The 27,135-nt window shown below is 37.0% G+C and overlaps 1 protein-coding gene across 1 annotated transcript in view; it reads left to right on the top strand.

The window, feature by feature from the left end:
* KCNH7 (potassium voltage-gated channel subfamily H member 7) overlaps window positions 1–27,135 on the top strand; it is a 488,362-nt gene that overhangs the window by 303,524 nt on the left and 157,703 nt on the right. The window contains exon 3 of the mRNA XM_047770438.1: window positions 14,236–14,391. Within this exon, the coding sequence (XP_047626394.1) occupies window positions 14,236–14,391 (156 nt within the window). The remainder of the gene's footprint in view (window positions 1–14,235; window positions 14,392–27,135) is intronic.

The following is a 27,135-nucleotide window of genomic DNA, read 5'->3' as shown; positions in this document are numbered from 1 at the left end:
AGCAGGGTATCACTCCAGGACCTTGCTTCAGACATGTAAGCTCCTTCATCCATTAAACTGTTGGTGTCTCTGTCACTGACTCTGGGCTTTTTCTTCAGTCTTCAGGCTGAGCAAGTACAGGCCTTGTAGGTCTGCAGGGTGTATCCCAGCAATTGGTAGAGCCAGTCAGTAGACCAAGGACACTCCTGTGAGCACAAAGTTTTTGGGCAATGCAGGGCAGGGAATGGAAAGTTGTGAGGGACATCCACTAACATGTGGGGCCCAGGAGTTGCAGGGGTATCCTGAAAGTTGAGGGGTAATCCTAGGGCAGTTGTCCCTGATGCATGGAGGCTGCCAGGAGAGTGGGAGAACAATGGCCCATTTAATTCTGGCTCAGGGCCCTCCCTGGTGGTGGATGCATCTCTCAGCCAAGATGGAGTCTAGCTCGAAGAATTCTGAGAGGCTGGTTGTCTCCTCCCATTATTGGCCCTTCCTAAATTCTTCCAGTTAGTTTTACAAGACAATTACAGGCTGGCATCTCCTCCCTTTTTTTTGACCCCACCTGAATTCTCCTGGTTAGTTTCCCAGACAGTGCCCTGTTCCTTGCTGGGGCCTCCCATTGTGAGACAACTCATGCAAGCAGTTATCTTGTCTGGCCTAGGCAGGCAGTTGTGGTCATTGGTTCCCTAACAACTTTGTAAAAAGTTAGCAAAAGATTAGTTACTGAGTGAACTGCTGAATGTGATTATGTTTATTGGATTTTTTGTCTGGAATATTACTGGTTTTGATCTGTGTTTTCCAGATATAGGGAAGGCCTTCCCCTCAAGTTACTTGGGACTTTAGAGCAATTTGGTAAATTACACTTCTTGATAGAATTGAAACATTATACTTTTCCCTGTGCCTAATTGCTCCAGAAACTGAAAACTCTTGAGTTCCAAGCAGCCCTATCAGGTAAATGGAAAAGACTGCCTCCTGGGCTGTGCAGAAATCTTGATATTTCAGGGATTCTGGAAGAGAATCTACTGAGGTTGGAGCCTGATGGCAAGCCTTTGCATGGTTCTCCTGGCCTTAAAATGCCTTTGGGGAATTCAGTCTGAAACTCCTTATGTGGCATTCCACCACAGCCAGTTTGGAGGAGCCCATATAATCAATTGACTAGACTTGTTTTGCCAACAAATTAGTCTTGATTTGGCTGTGTTTAGTGGAGATGAGAATAATTTTAGGGAGACAATATTATGTTTCAGTGGATGTTAAATTCTAGTTCTGCGATTTGAGGTCTAGATTTATGAAAAGTTATTGCATTAGTCATATTTTTGCCTTCATGTTCAGAAAGGGAAGAAAATTATCTAATGGATAATTGCCAGTACCTGAGAAGGACCCTCATTGGTAAACAGGTGGTTAGGGGCATGCCCCTCCCTGGTTTCCCTGGTATCTAATGAGCCAACCTGACATCAATTCCCCCATAACTGGCAATTTCCCCTGATCCACAAGAGTGAAGTTTGCTGCCACATCCTGCCCACCAGTCAGCTGCACACAGTGGGGTGTCACTCCAGGACCTTAGTTCAGACATGTAAGCTCCCCCATCCATTAAACCATTGGTGTCTCTGTCACTGACTCCAGGCTCTTAAACTGGGCAACTACAGGCCTCACAGGCCTTAAGAATGCAGCCCCACAATATATCAAAAGTTTGGTAACATGGACATATGTCTTATAAAAAAAAAAGTTTGAACCAAATAAATATTTACTTGGGTGTAAAAACCACGAAATATTTAAAACTTGGCGCTAATATGTCCCAAAGTTCCTGATTACAAAGTAGACCTGATTTGACTGTAAATCATCCTCAGCTTATTCTAATACTCCTACGTTCCAATGCACTAATTCAACCCCAAAAGCTCAAAAATTAAACAGGAACCAAGGCTGGGAAGTGGGTAATCATAATAGTACATCTTAAGAGACAATCTAATTTATGAGTCAGACAAGGTGTAAGAATTTTTCTTCCTTATTTCAATTCCCAAATAATTTCTCAGTGGCTTATCAAGTAGAAAAAGACAGTTGAACTTGCTTTCTTTCAGCAGTCATTTATGAGTATGATGAGAATCTAACAGCCGAGCATTAATGTTAACAGGGAATGGATCAGTAGAAAGGAGAGTCAACAAGTAATTATAGGTTCACATATGTTCACATTCTGAAAATTAAGAGGAAAGACTTCCCAAGGAAACAGAGTGAAGGTATTTCCTCACAGATGTCAGTTATCTCATGCAATATCTCGTGCAGAATAGGAATGGATTATTGACCAAGGGCTTTCGTACTTTAAAACCTGATCTCTGTCAAATAGTATGAACCGGACCTGGTTTGCGAAACTCTGTATCATTTTTTATTTAGTGGTAACCTTCTAGCTTATGGGAAAAATCATTGTTGCAATATATGTGATCAGTTATGCCAGTGCTATTTAGTTGGGTTTCTAAGAGCTCAGATCAGGGCCAACACCAGGCAAAATACATTGAGTAGGTAACACTGGCCTTTGCTATTCTCTTTCTCTTCCTACTTAAGGCTCTTGACCGCTATAGTTCCTCCCTCTCCAATAAGCACCTAGGAATCCTATGATATTTACTCCCTTCCTCTGAGAAGGATGTCTTTATTTTTTTGTTTTTATTTTTTGCTTTTTAGGGCCAAACCTGGGGCATATGGAGGTTCTCAGGCTAGGGGTCGAATTGGAGCTGCGGCCTATGCCACAGCCATAGCAATGCCAGATCCAAGCTGCATCTGCAACCTATACCAAAGTTCAGGGCAATGCCAGATCCTTAACCCACTGAGTGGGGCCAGGGATCAAACCTGCATCCTCGTGGAAATTAGTTGGGTTCATTAACTGCTGAGCCACAGTGGGAATTCCAGAATGATGTCTTTAAAACTCAGAGAAAGCTGACACAATTCAGTGTTTTCCAATGGCATTCTAAGGAGCTGGATGTTATTGAAATAAAGTAGAATTTCAGAGTGAAATTAATTTGGGAAGTGTTGCACTTTAATCAAAGTAAATATATACTTGTTTTTACAGAACTTCTCAAAACTTCTAACACAATAATACACATTGAGTATCTTCTACTGGATCATTCACCGAAGGCCTTTTCCAGTAATATCAATTAACATCTCACTGTTTAGAAAAATGGATGTAGGAGAAAGAGTGAAAGCTGGAAAGGTCTGAGTTCAAAACCATTAGAACAGTGTCTGGCAGCCAAAGGATGTTAACCGTTATTATTACCTTTCATCCTAAAATGTGCTTTCAAATATTGATCATTGAATTCCTAGAGCAAATCCAGAAATAAAAATTATTTCACACATAACTACTATATATCAAATTCCATATCCTATGGAGCTTGTTAAAAGGGGCAGAGTTCTGCTATCACAAAAGTTACCTAGTACGTAGTATACTTTTTGTTGTTGTTACTGTAGTTGATTTGTTTTTGGCTGCATCTGTGGCATGTGGAAGTTCCTGGGCCAGGGATGGAACCCATTTCACAGTTTCAACCCAAGTCGCTGCAAGTGACAACACCAGATCCTTAAGCCACTGTGCCACAAGGGAACTCCAGTACATAATATACTTTTTGCAGACAATAGGACAGTCCACAGGGACAGAAAAAATATAGGAAAGAAACTGAGAACATTACTACAAAGTTAAGGAAACATTTTAAGATACTATAAGATAAAAGAATCTCCCCTCTTCTAAGCTCTCATTCTGTTCAAATTGCTGTTTGATGCACTTTCTCCTCTACAGACAAGGGGATTAAGCTGATGAATTTATCTCTGAAGTTCCATAAGAGTTAGATGACTTGATTTCATCATCAAACCTTTGAGGGAAGTTTAACCGCTATTTCAAGTTGAGAAACTATTTTTTTTCACCCCACTTAATAGCAATAACGCTTATTTACTGCTCACTTTCTACACATCAGGCTCCATGCTAAGTACTTTACATATATTGTCTGATATCACCTTCCCAACAACACTGTAAAGTGGGTTACTCTCTCTTCATTTCCTCATTTTATAGGTGAGGAATCTAAATCTTGGAGAGATTAAGTAATCTGCCCAAGGTTGCTTAGCAAATAGCAGAGGCCAGTCTGCCCAATTCCAGGGACTACACAGAGCTACATATCCAAGGAATTTACCACTCACTGTTTGCTGGTACTGCCTCAACATTTTCTGGCTTTAGAATTGTTTTAAATAATATTAAAAAATTAAATATAGGAGTTCCCGTCGTGGCGCAGTGGTTAACGAATCCGACTAGGAACCATGAGGTTGCGGGTTCGGTCCCTGCCCTTGCTCAGTGGGTTAACGATCCGGCGTTGCTGTGAGCTGTGGTGTAGGTTGCAGACGCGGCTCGGATCCCGCGTTGCTGTGGCTCTGGCGTAGGCCGGCGGCTGCAGCTCCGATTCAACTCCTAGCCTGGGAACCTCCATATGCCGCGGGAGCGGCCCAAGAAATAGCAACAACAACAATAACAAAAAAGACAAAAGACAAAAAACAAAAAAAACAAAAAAAAATTAAATATAAATAATTCATGCTATTCACATCTCGGACAGTGCTAGTACTACCACACAGAACATGATCATGACAACCAGGTTTGTGTACATTAGGCTAGTTCTTCATTTTTCAAATAAAAGTTGTTTATATATATGCATACATACATATATGTGCATATATATGTGTGTGTGTTTGTACGTGTGTGTGTGTATGAAATCTCTCCTGGATATTTAAAAGGAGTACTTCTAGTCCCATATTACTCTATCAAGTACCTCAACTACTTAAATATGTTCACAATTGTTATGATTTAATTATGATTGTTATGTTAAATCTATGCATGTTGGTGGCTATTATGATAAGGTTGTTTCTTTAGACCTAATGTATTATCAGAGGTACAGCTCAGTCTTTTTGTTAATAATGCTTCTGTATAAAGTGTTTTTATTGGGTCACATGAGTTCCTCTATGTTTTCACTAGACTCCTCCAGATTTAAGCAGATAACTGGTGAAACAAAAGAATGGGCCAGTACTGGAAGGCTTGCCTCCCACAGTCAAGTGTGACCCAGTCCACAAGGCCAAACAGTCAGTATGGGCTCAGTGGAACTACCTATTCCATTTATTCTTATTGATATGATATTGTATAAAAGTTATTAAGTAATCTTTCTAAATGTGCCTTCTGTCTCTTCAAATAGCTCCTCTACCTTTTCAAATTACTCCTCTAACACATCACCAAGGACCTAAAACAGCCCATGTTCTCAGTCTGTACATTAAAATACTTCTTCTAAAGATAACTTCATGCTTAAAACAAGCATGGCATCCCCAACATGAAAAACTGAATTTCAAGAACATAGAAGGCCATCAGAACATGACCACCTACTGCTCAAGCCTTGTCCATCACTTCTCAGTTCAACCTCTATGCTCTAGTATACTTTTAGTTTATCTAAACCTAGGTACTTAACAACCTAAAATGTTCCACATGTCCATGTCTTTCCAGTGACCAGAACCTATCACTTCCCTTTCTCAATCCATCCAATGCCTTCATATGGTCAGCCCAAGTCGTTGCAATGCCCACAAGACTTGCTGCCTTGGCCACTCTCTACTCCCAGCCCACTCCCCTACCCAGTTACTTCTCTGATCCTGATTTCTTAGCAGTTTCCCCTCAGCTTAGTCTGTTTTAGCAGACATGCTCCCTGCCCTGCATGCTCCAGCCTCAGGGCATCTTAGTCAGTTCAGGCTGCCATAACAAAGCACTGCAGACTGGGTAGCTTAAATAACATAAAATTATTTCCTCACAGTTCTGAAGGCTCAAAGTCCAAGATCAAGATACAAGCAGGATTTGTTTCTGGTAATAACTCTTTTCTTGGTTTATAGTGACAAGCTTCCCATTGTGTCCTCCCATGACCTTACTTCTTTTTGATTTTCCATTTTTTGTGGGGTTTTTTTTTAGTGCTTTCCCATTATTCTTATTTATTTTTTTATTTTGTGATTTTAATTTTTCCATTATAGTTGATTTACAGTGTTTTGTCAATATCTACTGTACAGTAAAGTAACCCAGCCATACATGTATATACATATGTTGTTTTTCTCACAGTATCCTCCATGTTCCATCACAAGTGACTAGACATAGTTCCCTGTGCTATACAGCAGGATCTCATTGCTTATCCACTCCAAATGCAATAGTTTACATCTACTAACCTGCATCCCAGTCCATCACACTCCCTCCTCCTCCCCTTTGGCAACTATAAGGCTGTTCTCCAAATCCATAAGTTTCTTTTCTGTGGAAAGGTTTGTTTATGCTGTATATTCGATTCCAGATATATGTGATATCATATGGTATTTGTCTTTCTCTTTCTGACTTATTTCACTTAGTATGAGAGTCTCTAGTTCCATCCATGTTGCTGCAAGTGGCATTATTTTGTCCTTTTTATGGCTGAGTAGTATTCCATTGTGTATATATACCACTTCTTCTTAATCCATTCATCTTTTGATGGACATTTAGGTTGTTTCATGTCTTGGCCATTGTGAAGAGTGCTGCAATGAATATGTGGGTGCATATGTGTTTTTCAATGAAAGTTTTGTCCAGATATATGCCCAGGAGTGGGATTGCTGGGTCATATGATAACTCTATATTTAGTTTTCTGAGGCGCCTCCATGCTATTTTCCATGGTGGTTGTACCAACTTACATTCCCACCAACCATGTAGGAGGGTTCCCTTTCTTCTAAACCCTCTCTAGCATTTTGTAATTTGTTGACTTGTTAATGATGGCCATTCTGACAGGTGTGAGGTGGTTTTGATTTTTATTTCTCTACTAATCAGTGATGTTGAGCATTTTTCATGTGCTTGTTTGCCACCTGTATATCTTCTTTGGAGAAATGTCCATTCAGGTCTTTTGCCCATTTTTCCCTTCCTTTTTAAGGCCACACCTGCAGCATATGGAAGTTACCAGGCTAGGGGTCGAATCAGAGCCACAGCTGCTGGCCTACATCACAGCCATAACAACACAGGATCCACACCACATTTGTGATCTACACCACAGCTCAGGGCAACACCGGATCCTTAACCCACTGAGCAGGGCCAGGGATCAAACTTGCATCCTCATGGATGCTAGTCAGGTTCATTATCACGGAGCCATAATGGGAACTCCCACATGGCCTTTCTTTTGTGTGGGCAGACTCCTGGTATCTTTTCCTCTTCTTATAAGAACATTGGTCCTGTTGGATTAGGCCCCACCATTATGTCCTCATTTAATCTTAATTACATCTTTGTAGGCCCTGTCTCCAAATATAGCCACACTGGGTGTAAGGGCTTCAACTTCTGAATTTTGGAGGGCACAATTCTATCCATAACAGTGCCTTTATTTGTATTGTTTTCTCTTTTCCTAGATATTCTCATGAATCACTTCTCATCTCCCTCAATTCTTTATTCAAATGTGACCTTCTCAGAGAGGGCTTTCTCACTCTACTGAGTTAGAAACTTTTCCCTGCTCCTGCCATTCCCTATCCCTTTTATTTTCTTCATGGTAGTCTAGATACTGTGCTATCACCATTTAATCTACTATGTATTTTACATATGTATTTCTATCTCCTGCAACTCCACTGGACTTTAAACTACACAATAGCAAAGATTTGAGTCTGTTTTGTTTGTTTCCTGCTTTAGTACTTAGGACAGTCAGTACCTGGCACATAGTGGCTTCTAAAAAGCAGTTGTTAAAGTGAAATTGTTTTGAGTTGTGTATGGGTTTCTTCTCCATAGAACGTCCTTCTTCTCCAAGTTTATTCCTGCTGTGCCTTAAAACTTAGGCCAGCATTTCCTGAACTCTAATGAGAGTAACACTAGGGATACCCAGTTTCTACATCCACCATATTATATTAAAATGTTCCATTCCCATGAACTACCATTTATTGAGTATCTATTATGTGCTAGTCACCATTCTCAAAATGCATCCTCTCATTTACTGCTCAGACTTTTTTTTTTTCACTTTTTATGGCCATACCTGCAGCATATGGAAGTTCCCATGCTAGGGGTTGAATTGGAGCTACAGCTTCCGGCCTATGCCACAGACACAGCAACGCAGGATGCAAGTCACTTCTGCAACCTACACCACAGCTCATGGCAACACCAGATCTTTAACCTACTGAGGGAGCCAGGGATCAAACCTGCATCCTCTTGGGTACTAGTCAAATTTGTTTCCACTGCGCCACAATGGGAACTCCTACTGCTCAGACTTTAAACACTATTGTCCTAAGTCTCCAGAGAAAATGTCAGAACACAGAGAAGCTAAATAACTTGTCAAACTTAGAATCCAAGGGTCCTTCTAACTCAAAAGTTATCTTATTAAGACCCACCATAGTCAGAAATGCTGCTCTGGCTGGGCTCAAGGGTCTTATCCTGTGGACAGATTTCCATGAGCTATCCCACCTTAAAGGACAGGTAAAAGGAGTCATTATTAATTTGGCAAATATTTATTGATTTCCCATTATGTGTTGAGCCTATATGCATGGATTGATAATATCTTGGCTTTGGGGAGCTTATAACCTAGTTATAAATATGCTTTAAAATGGAATGTTTCACTTCTCTTTTATTCTTCAAACCTGGGGATGAATTTTGAGAGTAAATTATGAATGAAGATGAAGTCTCTGTAGTGTTTTCTTATCATAAGTAGAGTAATATAACATCTGTTAAAAAATAACCAAATGAGGGAGTTCCAGTTGTGGTGCAGCCAAAACGAATCCAACTAGTATCCATGAGGATGCAGGTTCCATCCCTGGTCTCACTCAGTGGGTCAGGGATCCGGCGTTGCTGTGAGCTGTGGTGTAGGTCACAGACACAACTTGGATCCCACGTTGCAGTGGCTGTGGTGTAGGTCCAATTAGACCCCTAGCCTGGGAACATCCACATACCACAAGTGTGGCCCTAAAAAAAAAGAAAAAAAGGGTGGGGGGAGGGGGGAGGGATGGTGGCCTCATAGGCTGAGCTTGAGAGTGTTACTTCTTTTGCAATTTTTTTGGAAGATTTTCAGAAAAATAGGTGTCAACTTTCCTCTAAATATTTGATCAGATTTGCCTGTGAAGCCAGCTGGTTCTGGATTTTAGGGGGTTTTTTGGACTTTTTAATTTTTCAACTTTTGTTTTTTGGAGTTTTTTTGATTTTCTAATAGGCTTTTCAATTCAAGATAAACAATGCTGCCTCTTTGATAAGGCTTTTATATCCAGAGATTGCTGTTTTGTTTTTCTTCTAGGCCAGGTCTATAATTTTTTTTTTTCCTAATCTTCAAAGAGCCCCCCAGTCTACTAGAAAGAAAGGAATTTAAAACTCTGAGGAATTCACTACACCTGTCAGCTCAGAGAGGCATAATCTCCACTTAGTGCCCGTAAATACAAACAAATAATATAGCTTGTGGTTCCAAGAATGGTAAAAGGTTTAAGGAAATTACAGAGAGAAACTTGAGCATTAACTTGCCCCACTGGAGACCCTCCAACAAGAGGCAAAAATAATAGCTCACAGTACTGAGGTTTTGCCCCAGGTACTGTCCTAAGAGGTTTGCATATGTATGAGTTCTGTTGAATAAAATGAGGCTCAGACTGTGAACAAAATGCAGTTTATGTGTTTCTTTCATTATCCCATTAAACTTTATTCACCAGAGTAATTCACCACTGATTTGGATGGGGTTTGGCAGATCCTCCCTTTATTAGGTCACTCCTAGATAATAAAGTCTTTTATTTTTGTTTTGAAAATGGTCTCAATTGTAAAATTACAATTCCCAACCTATTTCAGATCCAAAGGCAATGGGAAGCCAGTTTCAACCTCCTACTCTTTATTCTTTCCCCACAATCTACAAGGTGTGGTTATTTGCTTCTCTTTTGACTTTACCTACTGTCCAACCCTATCCTACACCATGACCGCAAACACTGTATCAGTCACACTGGCTTTCATGCTCTTCATTGAGCTTACAACCATGCTTCGACCTAAAGGCTTTTATGCTGACAGTTTTCTCGGCTGGATTGAATCTTCATCCACAGAGGAACAGGGCCCACCCCACCACTTCCTAAATGTGTTTGCTTACATGTCATTCCATAAGAGAAACATTCTTTCACCACTGTTATTATCTATCACCTTGGTCTGCATTTTTTGCCTCATTGTACTTATTTTTACTTGATACATTAAATACTTACAAGTTCGTTAAATTATTTCTTCCCCAGTAGGATATAAATTTTGTAAATTCAGAAACTTGATTTTTTTTTTTTCACTGCTGTTCCTCTCATTACCATCTGAGAATTCAGGATGGTGCTTGATCCAATATTAGGTGCTCACTATACATTTTCTGATTTTGAGGTAAGGATACCCCATGAGTACAATCCATAGGAAATAAACATCTTTAAAGCAGCTCAAAGGGAGGAGTCTTGGTATTTCATTTCTAAGTGCAGCTAGGAGTGGTTTTTTTGTTTTTGTTTTTGTTTTTTTTTTGTCTTTTTGCCATTTCTAGGGCCGCTCCCATGGCATATGGAGGTTCCCAGGCTAGGGGTCGAATCGGAGCTGTAGCTGCTGGCCTACACCAGAGCCACAGCAACACGGGATCCGAACCTCATCTGCAACCTATACCACAGCTCACGGCAATGCCGGATCCTTAACCCACTGAGCAAGGGCAGGGATTGAACCCACAACCTCATGGTTCCTAGTCGGATTTGTTAACCACTGAGCCACGATGGGAACTCCCAACTAGGAGTTTATTAATAAATGAGTAATTATTCAGCTTACCCTGAGTTTGCTTGCTCAGTGGCTACAGTTAAAAATGAACATTGTAGGCATTTTATTAAAATGAACGTTGTTTCTTCTAATCAGTCTTCCCCACTTTGAGAATGTTTTCAATCAGGAGACAAAACATGGAAATGAACCTGAGTCTAACTGATATTAGTATAATTGCATGTATAATTTTATAATTATTGGGTAATGCTATTGCAAATAAGCTGCTTCTTTAAAAACATTGTTAATTTCATTTGTATACCAGATTCATTTCAATTAGACCTGAACTTTTTATTTCTAGGTGTTTTTTTTAGTTCTCTTATTTACACATTATTAAATGTGTCTATTTTTGTCTTCATTGCTAGATGAGTGTTTGCTGGGTTATGCTTCCATTATGCTTGCTTCCACTGTTGTATTCAAGAAAAATATTTAGGAGTATAATAGTAATGACTTCTTAGGGTAATGCTACTTTACAAAAATATTTTTTTTACAAGACTTGGAGTTTGTAGCTTTATGTAAGCTAAAATATTTTTTCACTAAAATGTATTTGATTCTTCTTTTATAAATTCCCTGCATCTCCTTTCAATATCTGCTTTCCAGAAGTCTATGCAAGATTGATGGAGGCATTAAATCCAAAAACTAAAAGAGAAAAAAATGTAAATGTGAATCTTCCGTTGACTTTAGGGGAGATATATTGCTTTATAGAAACATGAAGGGAACAATGATAGTGGGCAGTAAATCCCAGATTAATTGCACTTACTCAATATGCTATGGAGCCAATGCATGTAGCCAAACTTATAAGGCACTATAACTTTATGATTTCTTGCACTAGACAGTAAATGTACAAGTATTAGTGTTGAAAGACAGGATTTTGTCCCTTATTACTGAAAGCAAAATCGCTCTGCTCTATTACAAACCTATTAGATCTCTATCCCTACATCTTTTATTTATTGATTTCTCAAAAATCTGTGCTATATATTTTATTGTACAATCAGCAGTAAACCTAAATGTTGAAAGATTTGAAACTAAGTAACAAATATGTGAATTTACAATGATACCCTAAATGATCCAGGAAATGTCATTTTAAGTGGCAAAATCAATATATATTTTGGTTCATTAGCAAAATACATAATGGCTGTTTCTAGCATCTCCTCTAGACTCTCTGTTTAACCATTTTGTATCATGATTTCTGCCCCGAAGCAATTCTATTTTTAGTTCTAATGGAACAGTTTTAAATTGCTTATTTTCTGTTTACTAAAGTCATCCTGTTTGTTACCATGGAAACTATGGCAACTGCTCTAGCTATTTTATTAAATGAATTGAAGATGTAACGGAAGACTGTGAATGTGCAACATGTCATTCTTATACTTTCCAATAGCTGCAAAACTAGGGCCATTTCTATAGAATAAAGCAAAATTATGAATAAAGTCTTCTACACTTCAAATTGGGAGGCTTATTCACACTTAAAATCTGAACCATAACTAGCATAAAGGTATCCCTAACTTACAAAGACTACATGTTCTAAAAGTGTATTTGTAAATCAGTTCTCAGAAATTGGAACACATTAACCCATAGAAATAATGCCGTAAATAATAATTAGCTCTTCAGGGCCTCCACCCTCAAGAAGCCTTCAACATGCGATGTCTCAGATGTCTCAATCTATAGCAATATTAACAATAGCCTTTGTTCTCAGCTCTGGCAGCAGGAGCCAAGTTTCAGGGATGAGAAAAAAGGAAAGTTTTCTTTACTTTGTTTTTAATAGAGCATGCATTGAACACCATTTTGGAATATTAACACCCATAGTCCATTGTAGATGTTGGGGCTCCTATTGCCCCCTCCCCATCCTCTCAGGGTCCTCTTGTTAGCAAAGACCCTCCTAACTCATTCTCCAACAAAGGTCCTCCTGCCCCACCTGGTGTCCTTCAAGAGGAAAGAAGGAGACTAAGTTCAACTCAGAAGCAAAGGAAAGCTTTATTCTTTGATCACAGAATGTAGAGGTGTGAGCTCAAATTCTAGAGCATCTGCTCTCCCAGACCACAGGTTAGGCGATTGGTGGGGCTCCTTTATAGCATTCTCTTCTCTGAGGGAGGGGCAGAGTTCTGGAGGGACAGACACAGGCACAGGGTGGTGTTCACAGCTCCCTGAGATGGCAGAACCCACTGTTGGGTGATGGACACAGCAGTTCTGTGGGAGGAACTCTAATCCATCAAGTTACATGCAAGACCTCTGCATGCAGCACACTATAAGGAAGTGAAATGAGACTAAATAAAAAAGAGGTTAGACCTTTTTATCTTATCACCTAGATGCCATCTTATTTTTCCTGGGGACCCCTAGTCTTTGCTGTTGACACTCTCATTTTCTGACCTCTCACTCTGAAGTTTCATGCCAGACACATCTTGCTCTCCACCTGATCCTGCCTCTACATTGAACCATCCTTCTCCTCAAGATTCAAGATGGTATCAGTGAATTGTTAGAAAGGAAGGGAGGAAGGAAAGGAGAAACGAAAATACTTTCTATTGCCTAAACGATTGAAAAAAATCTTCCTGAACTTCTTACATTTTAAAAATACAGTATTTTTTTAATCCAAATAAATCCCTAACCTCTGAAATTTCTATCACCACAACTAAAGAAAGTATTCAGAGGGTAAAGGAGTAAGGAAACTTCTCTGAGGGAATACTTGGCTCTAGAAGGCAGGCCTAAGAATTTCAGTAGTCAGCTGCTTTAAAAAGAAATTGACTTCTTCACTGTATTCTCCTAATCCTGGATCTTAGGTTTTCTGTTCCAAGAAGAATAGCAATGATTAGTTGTAAACTGAGGCATTCCTTTGTTCATTTCCAGGCTGTTTTAATAAAATATATCTCACTAGCCCTGTAATTTTACCTTTAAAAGAATATCATCTTCTTGGCTGAAGGGATCAAATTAACATAATATAGACAAAAATTTTGTTCTTGTTTTCTAACAGAATACAGACCAAACAAAATCATTGTAATTTAGGCATTGTGAATTTTACACACAAAAAAAGAAAGAATCTTTAGGACATATTTAAGACAAGAGTCAATAATTTACTATTTTATGTCCAAGAAATGAACAAATAAAAAGGAAATAACTTGCTAAAATCAAACTGACACAAAATGAGTTATTTTCATTATTTATACATAGGTATTTCCTATAGATTCAGAATTAACATATATAGGAAAGGCTGAGTTAATTCTAGAAAATTAAAGAATGTGTCTTTTTTATTAAAGTGACAGATATAAAACAAATGAGATTTGATATTCTGTTTTTTCGTAATGTAATACTTGAAATTGCCTATAAAGTCTTTCCGGCAAAATCTGTGATTTTTTATGTAAATATATGTGCAATAAAATATGAAAATCAAATTTTAACTGAATTTCAGTGATCATTGAAGAGAGAAAATTCTACAGAGATTTGTTAGAATTTTAATATTACAACATTTCAAAAATAATGGCATTTTTTTACCTAACCCTCATTTTTTATCTCCTCAGGGTCCACTTTCATTTGTAACACTCACATAATTCCAGTGAAGAACCAAGAGGGCGTGGCTATGATGTTCATCATTAATTTTGAATATGTGACAGATGAAGAAAATGCTACTTCCCCAGAGAGGGTAAACCCAATATTACCAGTCAAAACTGTAAACCGTAAGTAAAAGACTGTATATTCATAATGCTCTTGATATTCTGCTACTGTACTAATTTTAATACAGGCTTCATTGTATTTAGTTCTCAAAATATGTTTTCATTTTAAGTAAAATGATTATGTATATATTAAAAAGCCATAGATGATGTTTCCCATCAGTGCCTTACAGAATTGATCAGCTGCTTTCAAAGCCATGTGATTGGGTTATGTCATAGGTAATTCAACTGGTCCCCTACTGATGGACATTTAGACTGTTTCTGGCATTACTATAAATAATGCCAGAATGAATTGTGCCTGTGTATCTTCATGTGTGCATATGCATATTCTTGGACAAAAGTATCTTCAGGGTATGGTTCTGTAAGTGGTATTCCTGAGTCTAAAAAGTAATGAATCTGTAATCTTTTTAGATACTGCCAAACTCCCCTACTTGTGGTTTGAACCGTTTTACACTAATACCAACAGTGTATTAGAACTTTCCTCCAAAGCCTTGCTAACAGCGAGTCAGTCTTTCAGTCTTTTTTTTTTTTTTGTCATGATAGGTGAGTAGTATCTCAGTTCCTTTTAGTTAGTTTTAATTAACATTTCTCTTGTTATGAGAGAGGTTTATGTATTTAAGCACTGTGGACATCTTTTTCCATTGATTGTCAGTTTCTTCTATTTGTTTTTGTCTTTTTTTTTTAAATAGTGGAGAAAGTGACAAATTGCTTCCCCAGCAAATTCTTTTATCTTTTGCCTGGTTTTGGTTACATGAAGCCTCTTTTTTTTTTTTTTTTTGTAATGTGGCCAAGTCTATCAACCTTTTCCTTTGTTGATTCTGAGTTTTTGAGTCATAATTAGAAAAGCTTTCATCATTCCAAGGTTGCAAATAAATTCATTTTTTTATAGAATTTATTTTTGAGAATTTCTGATCCATTTTAAATATAGCTTGGTTTACAGTGCAAGAGATATAGGTTTAATTTATCATTCTATCAATGGTTTTCCAGTGGTTCTGGCATCAATGATTAGAAAGTCTATTTTTTACCAGTAATATGAGATGCCAGTTTTATCACATACTAACTTTCTTATGTGCTTGATTATATTTTTGACTTTCTAGTCTGTTCTATTGGTCTATATGTCATTTAGAATCACTCTGTTTTAAGTATACAATTAATTTATATGACATGCTCCTTTTAATCCTAATTTTCAGGGTTTGAGGTTACTTTTTGCTGAATATTCCATAGAGACATTAGAAACAACTTGTCTGGATTAAAAAAAAACATACTTTTATTGAATCAGATTAATTTCATAAATTAATTTGATGAAAATTAACATCTTCATGATGTTGTCATTCTATACAAGAATATGTATATATATTTACATTTTTAAATCTGATTATTGTGTCTTTGGAGTGTTTTAAATTTTTCCATACTGTTTACTTTGTTACTTGGCATTTAACCTTTTTTGTTGCTGCTATCATAAAAAGGATCTTCTCGGAGTTCCCGTCGTGGCACAGTGGTTAACGAATCCGACTAGGAACCATGAGGTTGTGGGTTCGGTCCCTGCCCTTGCTCAGTGGGTTAACGATCCGGCGTTGCTGTGGCTCTGGCGTAGGCCGGTGGCTACAGCTCCGATTCAACCCCTAGCCTGGGAACCTCCATATGCCGTGGGAGCGGCCCAAGAAATAGCAACAACAATAACAACAACAACAAAAAAGACAAAAAAAAAGGATCTTCTCATTCATCATATATTATGATAATTTTTAAGGCTACCGATTTGTTTCTGAGTATGTTAATTTCGTGGTCTAGTATCTTAGTGAGTTTTCTTAGTTTGCAATGGCTTATACATTGTTCTGAGTTTTTCAAGTGTTCTATAATATCAAACAGAGATTACTTTCCTTTCTAATTCTTATACATGTAACAGTTTTCTTTTGTCTAATGCTGGCTATTACCTCCAATGTATTATTAAAAAGAAATTGATGGTGAACATCATGCCTTATTCCTGATATTTGTGTGAGTGCCACCACTGTTTCCTATTAATTCAAATGATGTCATGTGGTTGAGTGGAATGTGTTTTTATAATTTTATGCAAGCTTCCATTGACTTGTATTTATTAAGATTAGGTTGAAATTTTAAATTGCCTTTTCAGCATCTGTAGAAATGAGTGTGCTATTCTGTTTCCCTTTTTTTATGGTAAATTTGATTCATGGAATTACTAACATGAAACCATTCTTACATCCCTGGAAGGAACCACATTTGTACCTGATGTATTTCATCTTGTAATATTGACTTCTCTTCACCTAAAATTAATTTAGGATTTTGCATCAATATTCATGATGGAACCTTATATGTAATTTTTGAGTGCATATATGCAATTTCATTTGGCTTATTAAAATTATAATTACTTCGAAAAATAATGTGGAGTTTCTCCTCTATTTTCTATGCTACATAACCATTTAAATAGTTTGGGGATTATGGACTTTAAAAGTTAAAGATATGGAGTTCCCATCATGACACAGTGGAAATGAATCTGACTAGGAACCATGAGGTTGTGGATTTGATCCCTGGCCTTGCTCAGTGGGTTAAACATCTAGCGTTGCCATGAGCTGTGGTGTTCGTCACAGATGTACCTCGGATCTGGTGTTGCCCTGGCTGTGGTGTAGGCCGGCAGCTGTAGCTCTGATTGGACCCCTGGCCTGGGATCCCCATGTGCCACGTGTGCACCCTAAAAAAAAAAAAAAAAGTTAAGAATAATTTCCCTCTAAAATCGTCTAAACCTGGCATGTATTTGGTATTTGTGGAGTAGCTTTTTGACAATTTCTCTTCCTCCAGAAATTGGACTATTATTCAAGTTACCCAGTTCAACTAGTATCAGTTTTGCAAAATTTTATTTCTTGAAAAATTATTCATTTCATGTAGATTTTGTAAAAAAATTTGGCTACCCCATGGCATATGACGTTCCTTGGCCAGGGATCAGGTCCAAGCCACAGTTGCAACCTGCATCACAGCTATGACAATGCTGGATCCTTTAACCCACTGTGCTGGGCCAGAGATCAAACCTGTGTCCTGGTGCTGCAGAGATGTTGCTGACCCTGTTGCACCACAGTGGGAACTCCTCTCGGTTCTTTTATTTTTGTTTTCACCATTTAAATTTTATAATTCATTAATGCTTTTTTCTCTAAAGAGCTAAATTTTATTGGTTAATTCTATTACTTTTGAAACTCACAAAATTTTGCTTTTATTTTTATTCATTGTTTTCATCAGCTTACTTTGTTGCCCCTTCTCAATAAACTTGATTAATTTTCATTCTTTCATTTTTTTATGTAGATTTTAAGATTACATTATTTTCTCTAAGCATTGTATAAGCTGTACCCTGTGAATTCAGATATGTATTGTAGTATTTTCACTATATTTTTTTCCTAGAAAATAATATGCATGTTATCTTACTTTATAACTTGAGTTGTTTTATGCAGAGTTTTTCATTTTCCAATAGGAAAGGTACTTTTTAAGTATTGTTATTATTTTAGTAAATTCTTGCTTTATTGTCCTATGCTTGGAAAATGATGTCTGTACTTTACTCTTTGTAATTTACCAAATTTGCCTTGTGGTTTATTATTTGATCAATTTTCATGAATGACCTATATGATCATGTAAAGAAGGTGATATTCAAGAACATTAGGATAGAAGAATTGTTAGATATTTTGAAATTTTGACTTTGTTATTATGTTTAAGTCTTCTAATTTTCTGTCCTTTAGATATGTCTTAGATTAAAAGAACTTTATAATAAAGTCTTCTATTTTTAGGGTACTTCTATTTTTTCTTATATTTCTTTTAATTTCTGTTTTATGAATATTGCTGCTGTCTTATTTCATAAATATTCATATTTCATAGATAGTCATATAAATCACTTTATATTATTGCAGTAACAATATAAAGCACTTTTTAGATATATTTTTTATTTAATAATTTTCATCTAAATTATACTGTGTCTTAAATCATGACGCAAATTTTTTCTTGTTCCTTTTTTTTGATATATATTTAACCACCTTTTCATCTTCATTTGTACTAGTTGAACCTTTTTTTATACATTGTGGAATTGTTTTCCTGTTTTCTATAAGAAAAAATAACTCTTGCCTTTAATTGGCAGGTATTTACATTTATTGATATAATTAATATCTTTTTTCTTAGTATTAACATATTCTATGTTAAATATACTCTAAAATATTTCATTATATTTTTCTTTGCAAATTTTTTACTGTGTTATTTTGGTTTGTTTTATCTTCTTTTTGCTTTCAGTTTGGTATTTGGGAATGTTTGTGGGGTTTTTTTCCTAATAGTTATCTTTAGAATAACTTTTTTATTTTTTATTATAGTTGATTTGCAATATTCTGCCAAATTCTGATGTACAACAAAGTGACCCAGTTGTATGTATATATATATATATATATATATACACATTCTTTTTCTCATATTATCATCTATCATGTTCTATCACAACAAATTGGATATAGTTCCCTGTGCTACACAGCAGGACCTCATTGCTAATCCATTCTAAATGGAATAGTTTGTATCTGCTAACCCCCAAATCCCAGTCCATCCCTCCCTCTCCCCTTGACAACCACAAGTCTGCTCTCCATGTCTGTGAGTCTGTTTCTCTTCGGTAGATAGGTTCATCTTTGCATATTTTAGATTCCACATATAAGTGATATCATATGGTATTTGTCTTTCAAATTACTTCACTTAATATGAGAATCTTTACTTCCATCCATGTTACTGCAAATGGCATTACTCTGTTCCTTTTTATGGCTGAGTAGTATTCCATTGTGTTTATGTAGCACATCTTCTTAATCCATTCATCTGTTGATGGACATTTAGGTTGTTTCCATGTCTTGGCTATTGCGAACAGTGCTGCAATGAACATAGTGATGCATGTATCTTTTTGAATGAAAGTTTTGTACAGGTGCATGCCCAGGAGTGGGATTGCTGGATCATATGGTAGTTTTATATTTAGTTTTCTGAGGTACCTCCATACTGTTTTCCATAGTGATTGTACCAATTTACATTCCCACCAACCATGCAGGAGAGTTCCCTTTTCCTCACACCCTCTCTAGCATTTGTTATTTGGAAAATGATGTCTGTACTTTACTCTTTGTAATTTACCAAATTTGCCTTGTGGTTTATTAGTTGATCAATTTTCATGAATGACCTATATGATCATGTAAAGAAGGTGATATTCAAGAACATTAGGATAGAAGAATTGTTAGATATTTTGAAATTTTGACTTTGTTATTATGTTTAAGTCTTCTAATTTTCTGTCCTTTAGATATGTCTTAGATTAAAAGAACTCATATAATAATGATGGCCATTATTAGATGTTGAGTGGGTGTGAGGTGTAATTTTTATTTTCGTTTCTCTGATAATTAGTGATGTTGATCATTTTTACATGTGCCATTCATATGTCTTCTTTGGAGAAATGTCTATTTAGGTTTTCTGCCTTTTTTCAATTGGGTTGTTTGGGTTTTTGCTGTTAAGTTGTATAAATTGTTTCTATAGTTTGGTGAGTAAGCCTTGTCTATTGCATAGTTTGCAACTATTTTCTCCCATTTCATAAGTTGTCTTTTCATATCTTCAGTGTTTCTTTTGCTATGCAAAACCATGCAAGTTTGATTGGGTCCCATTACTTTTTGTTTTTATTTCTTTTGCCTTGGGAGACTGACCTAAGAAAAATTTGTACAGATGTCAGAGAATGTTTTGCCTGTGTTCTCTTCTAGGAGTTTGATGGTATCTTGTTTTATGTTTAAGTCTTTAATCCATTTTGAGTTTATTTTTGTGCGTGGTGTGAGGGTGTGTTCTAATTTCAGTGATTTACATGCAGCTGTCCAGTTTTCCCAGCACCGCTAGCTGAAGAGACTGCCTCTTCCCATGTTATACTCTTGCCTCCACTGTGGAAGATTAATTGACCGTAGGTGTCTGAGTATATTTCTGGGCTCTCCATTCTGTTCCATTGGTCCATATGTCTATTTTTGTACCAGTGCCACAATATCTTGATTACTGTAGCTTTATAATATTGTCTGAACTATGGGAATTTATGCCTCCTGCTTGGTTTTTTTTCCCCCTTGGGATTGCTTTGGCAATTCTAGATCTTTTCTGATTCCATATAAATTTTTGGATTGTTTGTTCCAGTTCTGTGAAAAATGTCATGGGTGATTTGATAGGGATTACATTAAATCTGTAGATGGCTATTTTAATGATATTAATTCTTCCAATCCAGGAGCATGGAATATCTTTCAATTTCTTTGGATCCCCTTTAATTTCCTTGATTAATGTTTTATAGTTCTCAGCATATAAGTTTTTTACCTCCTTAGTCAGTTTATTCCTAGGTATTTGATGTTTTTGGATGTGATTTTAAAAGATATTGTATTTTTATATTCCTTTTCTAAAATTTCATTGTTAGTGTACAGAAATGCAACCAATTTCTGAATGTTAATCTTGTATCCTGTGACTTTGCTGAATTCATTGATCAGTTCTTAGTTTTTGTGTGGAATCCTTAGGGTTTTCTATATGTACTAACATATCATCTCCATAAAGTAACAATTTTATCTCTTCTCTTCCAATCTGGATACCTTTCATTTATTTATTTATTTTGCCTGATTGCTGTGGCTACGACTTCAATCCTATGTTGAATGAAAGTGGTGAGAGTGGGCATCCCTGTCCCATTCCAGATTTTAGCATGAACTCTTTCAGCTTTTCTCCATTGAGTATTATATTGGCTTTGGTTTGTCATAAATGGCTTTTATTATGTTAAGGTATATTCCCTCTATACCCACTTTTGGTAAGAATTTTTATCATGAATTGATGTTGGATTTTGTCAAATGCTTTTTCTACATCTATTGAGATGATCATGTGGTTTTTAACTTTTCTTTTGTTAATGTGGTGTATGATGTTGATTGATTTGTGTATGTTGAACTATCCTTGTGAACTTGGTATGAATCCCACTTGGCCATAGTATATGATCTTTTTTTTATGTGTTGTTGGATTAAGTTGGCTAAAATTTTGTTGAGAATATTTGCATCTAAATTTATCAAACATATTTGCCTATAATTTTCTTTTTTGGTAGTATCTTTGGTTTTATTATTAGGGTGATGGTGGCACTATAGAATATCTTTGGGAGTATTCCTTCTTCAATCTTTTGGAAAAGTTTTAAGAAGGATGGGTATATGTTTGGTAGATTTTACCTGTGAAGCCATCTTGTCCTGAACTTTTGTTTGTAGGGAGTGTTTTTATTATTTATTCAGTTTCATTTCTAAGTGATACGTCTGTTCCAATGATCTGTTTCTTCTTGATTCAGTTTTGGTGGGCTGTATGTCTCTAGAAAGTTATCCATGTATTCTAGGTTGTCAAATTTGTTGGCATATTATTGTTCATAGTATTCTCTTATGCTTTTTTTGTATTTCTTCAGTATCCACTGAGATTCCTCCTTTTCGTTTTTCTTATTTTATTTTAGTTCTCTCTCTTCTTCTTGGTGAGTCTGACCAGAGGTTTGTCAATTTTGTTTACCCTTTCAAAGAACTAGCTCTTGGTTTTATTGATTTAATTTTTTTTTAAATCTCATTTATTGGTTTCCTGTCTCTGATCTTTATTATTTCCTTGCTTCTGCTGACTCTAGGTCTTGTTTGTTCCTCTTTTTCTAATTCTTTTTTTTTTTTTTGGTCTTTTTGCTATTTTTTGGGCCACTCCTGTGGCATATGGAGATTCCCAGGCTAGGGGTCGAATTGGAGCTGTAGCCACTGGCCTACGCCAGAGCCACAGCAACTCGGGATCCGAGCCACGTCTGCAACCTATACCCCAGCTCACGGCAATGCCGGATCGTTAACCCACTGAGCAGGGGCAGGGACTGAACCTGCAACCTCATGGTTCCTAGTCGGATTTGTTAACCACTGCGCCACGACCGAAACTTTCTCTTTCTCCAATTCATTTAGGTGGTAGGTTATGTTGTTGATTTGAGATTTTTCTTCCTTTTTGAGGAAGGCCTGTATCACTATGAACTTCCCTCTAAGAACTGTTTTTGTATCATCCCATAGATTTTGAATGATTGTGTTTTCATTATCATTTGTCTCTAGGTATTTTTTAATTTCCCTTTTGATTTCCTCATTGATTCAGTGGTATTTTGGTAAGCGTGTTGTTTAGTGGTCAGGTAGTCAGTTTTTTCTCATTTCTTTTCCTGTAGTTGATTTCTGGTTTCATTCCATTGTGGTCAGAGAAGACGCTCAAAATAATTTCTATACTCTTAAATTTCTTGAAGTTAGTTTTGTGCTCTAGTATGTGGTCAATCCTTGAGAATATTCCATGTGCACTTGAAAAGAATGTATATTTTTGGGTTTTGTGTATGTAATGTCTTGAAGATATCAATTAAGTCTAACTGTTCTATTGTGTCATTTAGGATCTGTGTTGCCTTATTGATTTTCCATGTAGAGGATCTGTCCATTGATATCAGTGGGGTGTAAAAAATCTCCTCCTCTTATTGTTTTGCCATCAATTTCTCCTTTTATTTCAGTTAGTATTTGTGGTATGCCTTTGGGTGCTCCTGTATCTGGGGCATATATATTAACAAGAGTAATATCCTTTTCTGAAATTGATCCTTGTGCCCTCCTTTGTTTGTCTGTCTGTCTGTCTTTCTGTCTGTCAGTCTGTCTGTCTTTTTTGTCTTTTTAGGGCTGTACCCATGGCATATGGATGTTCCCAGGCTAGGAGTCAAATCAGAACTGTACCTGCCGACCTATACCACAGCCACATGAAAGCCAGATCCAAGCTGCATCTGCAACCTACACCACAGCTCATGGCATGCCGGATCCTTAACCCACTGAGTGAGGCCAGGAATTGAACCTGTGTCCTCATGGATGCTAGTCACATTCATTTCCACTAAGCCACAGTGGGAACTCCTCTTTGTCTTTCTTTGTTTTAAAGTCTATTTTGTCTGATATGAGATTGCAACTCCCGCTTTCCTGTCATTTCCATTCTCATGAAATATCTCTTTCCATCCTCTCACTTTCAATTTGTATGTATTCTTTGCCCTAAGGTGAGTTTCTTGTAGGTAGCACATTGTAGGCTCTTATGTTTTTTTTTTTTAACCAATCTGCCACTTTACTGCTTTTGACTGGAGCATTCAGTCCATTGACATTTAAGGTAATTATTGATAAATATGTATTTATTGCCATTTTAAACCTTGTTTTCCAGTTGAGTCTATGTTTTTCCTTTGTATATTTGTTTTATGGTTGGATGATTTTATTTTATGCTTGTGTCCTTTTCTTTTTATATTTGTGAATGTATTATTTAGTTTTAATTTGTGATTGCCCTGTGTTTCAAGTATGTTAACCCCTTCCTATATCTGCTTGCTTCAGCCTGATAGTCATATAGGTTCAAACACATTCTTAAAAAATAAGAGTCCTGATTTTCTTACTTTCCTTCCCCACATTTTATGATTTTAATGTCCTTTTTCACATCTTCATATTTAACCTTTGGCTGTTCCTTGTGTTTATTGTAGTTTTTACAAATGGTTTTTTGTTTGTTTGTTTTTTCCTTTTGGATCTGTATACTGGCTTATTTAAGTGATTACTTTCCAATGTGATTTCCTCATCTATATCTTCATACTTCTTTCCTATTTAGAGAAGTCTTTTCAATATTTCTTTTAAAATGGGTTTAGTATTGCTGTATTCTTTTAGTTTTTGTTGGAGAAATTCTTTATATCTCCTATTTTAAATAGTAATCTTGCTGGGTAGAGTATTCTAGGCTGCAAATTTTTCTCTTTTAGAACTTTGAATATATCTTGCTACTTTCTGTAGAGAAATCAGCTGATATCTTTATGGTGGTTCCCTTAGTTATCTGTTTGTTTTTCCCTTGCTGCCTCTAGAATCCTCTTCTTATCTTTAACTTTTGACATTTTTTTATTTAGTTTTTTCATTTAGTTTTCTCTCTGCTGTCTTGATTGGGTGATTTCCATTATTCTATCTTCCAAGTCACTTATTTGTTCCTCTGCATCATTCATTATGCTCTTCAATGCCTTGAACTCAGCTTGTGTCTCTGCAAATGAATTTTCCAATTATTTTTGGCTCCTCCTTATGATTTCTAGTTCCTTTATAAAGTGATCTGCATTATTGTTCATATCCATTCTTAATGCCTTTAGCATTTTCACTATCTCTGTTCTGAACTCAGTATCTGTTAGACTTCAGAGGTTCATTTCATTGTTTGCTCCTTAAGAGGAATTCTCCTGTTCTTTTAGGTGGGAATGGTTCCAGAGCTTCTTCATTTTTTTTTTTTCTTATTCTGTGAGTTTAGGGAAAACAAGTATCTACTTTAATCTTAGAGGGTTGTTTATATGGGAGAGTGCCTCTAGGTAGCCTGTGAGGGCTTACTATACAAACTTTCTGTTTTGGCGTGAGGGTTGCGTTTGGTTTGGATGTTTGCTGTCTCTTTCTTCAGTGTTATCCCCTTGGTAGGATATATGCCAATGTACAACCTGCACTTGCTTCCAGAGAGATGGAGGCAATGAGCAGGTCCTTTAGCCAGTGCCTGGTTGCTGGTGAGGACCTCAGGGAATGGCACAGGCTGCTCCTGATTGCAGGGCCCTGGGAAGTGGCAGTGACCCTAAGGGAGGTGTAGGCAGTGCCCAGAGCCTTTAGCAGTGGCAAAAGCAGGGCGTGTATGTTCCCAGGGGAGTGAAGGCAATGGGTGGTGTTTGGTTGCAGTGCCCTCCTCAGTAGCAACTACTGAGGTGACTGGGGCTTCAGGTGGTGACTATTCATGGATCCCTGGTAGTGGCGGGCTGTTCCCACCCCTAGAGTCTGAGCTGACAGGGGTGGTTTGCTCCTGCTGCCCATAGTCCATGCAAGAGGCACTCTACCACCTGAGAGCCCACATGCCCATGCACAGAGAAAGATATTCCTATGGTGGTTCTGCCCCTCCTTTTCTCACCTTTCCCAGCAGTGATGACTTCCTTCTCCTGTAGGCCAAGGCCTCCTCCCACACTCCCTCAGCTGTGGTGCTCTGCTCCCCAACCTGTGGTGCACTGCTCCCAAGCCCCTAAGTCTGCCTCCACACAGCCAACCCTAGTTCTATCCCCAGAACTGACATCAGAAGGCTGAGTCTCAGCATCCAGCATCTGCCAGATTGTCTCATCCTGCATGTCCCACCCATGATACAAATGGTCTGTGTGTCTCTCTCTGCTTTTCCCTCCTCCATCCAGCTGATGTGCTTTTCTCTGAGGCTTTAAGGTTCGACCCCTGCCCCAGCTGATTTCCCTGTCAGTTGGTGGCCTTCCAGGGAGCAGAATCCTTTTCTGTTTCACAGCTAACTATCAGGAGTGCTGGTCCAGTCCCAATTACTTTTTTTTTCCTTTTGTTGTACCCTGTTATGTGGAGGGTTTTTTGTCCTTTTTGGAGGTTTAAGGTCTTCTGCCAGCATTCAGTATGTGCTCTATGCCAGTCATTTTACATGTAGATGGGTTTGTTTGATGTGTTTGGGGAGAAGGTATGCACCATATATTAACTCCTCTGCCATCTTGATCCCACCAGGAAATTTTATATGATATCCTTAATCTCTCCTCTTCCTCAAATACTATATTTTGATTCCATACTATGAGCAACAATAAAATTAGCTCTTTTTTCCTTCCCTTTCTACCATGCAATTTTAGTTAATATTATGTTTTAATGCTTATCTTTGCACTCCTAAGTACACTTAGTCTTCTACTATTCAGTGTGTCAGTTTAAATTATATCATTTGACTCTCAGTTTTTACCAGTGAGGCACTCTGAGGTTATTTTGTAATTTCTTCATCTTCCATTTTGTTTGGTTTTAGTATTTCTCCCATCTCAGAGGATATAATTTACATACTTCTCACTTTTGTTTTGGCCTTACATTTCTAGTGAAATATATTTGATACTCACTATTTCTCTTTTGCCAAAATTTCCCCCCCAAAAAAACTTTTTGGATAAAGTTCATCTTCTTTAAAAAATGTTCATGAATAAAATATTTGGAAAGTTCTTTTATGTTCAATACTATTTTTCTATAGCCTTCACACTTGAAGGACAGCCTGGGTAGATATAACATAGTTGGCCCACATTTTATTACCCTGTGAACTTTATAGACAGTGTTCCAGTCTTTTCTTGCATCAAATGTTGCCAATGAGGAATCTGATGCCAACCTACTTGTCTGCCCTTTGTAAGTGATTTTGATATTTTTCCAAGTTTCAAAAAATTCAGAAATAAGCTAATAATAGCAGGTTTTGATATTCCTCTTTCAAACCAAGATAGACTTTTAAAGTCTAAAATTTTTGCTTGCATATGTCTGGATTTGATGTTCTTAATCAGTTTTCCCAGATATATGATGGGGCTTTTTCATATATACAGCAATTCATATTTTATTTCAGGAAATTTTACTGAATTATAATTTTTAATATTTATTTTATTTCTTCTGGTTTGTCTTCTTCAGGGACTCAAATTAATATGGATGTTGGACCTTCTTTGCCTATCTTTCATATCCATCACATTCTCCCTTCTTTTTCCTCTCTTTATGCTATTTCATTTTCTTAGTTTCTTTCATCTCTAACCTTTGTTCTTATGGTTTGCTTGTAACACACGATTTTTTTTTAGATTATTTTATCTTCTTCTTTCCTGAATTTATTACCTGTATTCTTTCAGTTCTTGCTTTGTATTTTCTTATTTGTCCAGTTTTTATTCTATGTTTTGGAATTCCTAATTTATAATTTTATTTCTTATCT

The sequence above is a fragment of the Phacochoerus africanus genome, chromosome 3 (assembly GCF_016906955.1).
Source record: "Phacochoerus africanus isolate WHEZ1 chromosome 3, ROS_Pafr_v1, whole genome shotgun sequence".
Lineage (NCBI taxonomy): Eukaryota > Metazoa > Chordata > Mammalia > Artiodactyla > Suidae > Phacochoerus > Phacochoerus africanus.
The sequence above is the reverse complement of the archived record's forward strand: the minus strand, read 5'-3'. Positions and strand labels throughout refer to the sequence as shown.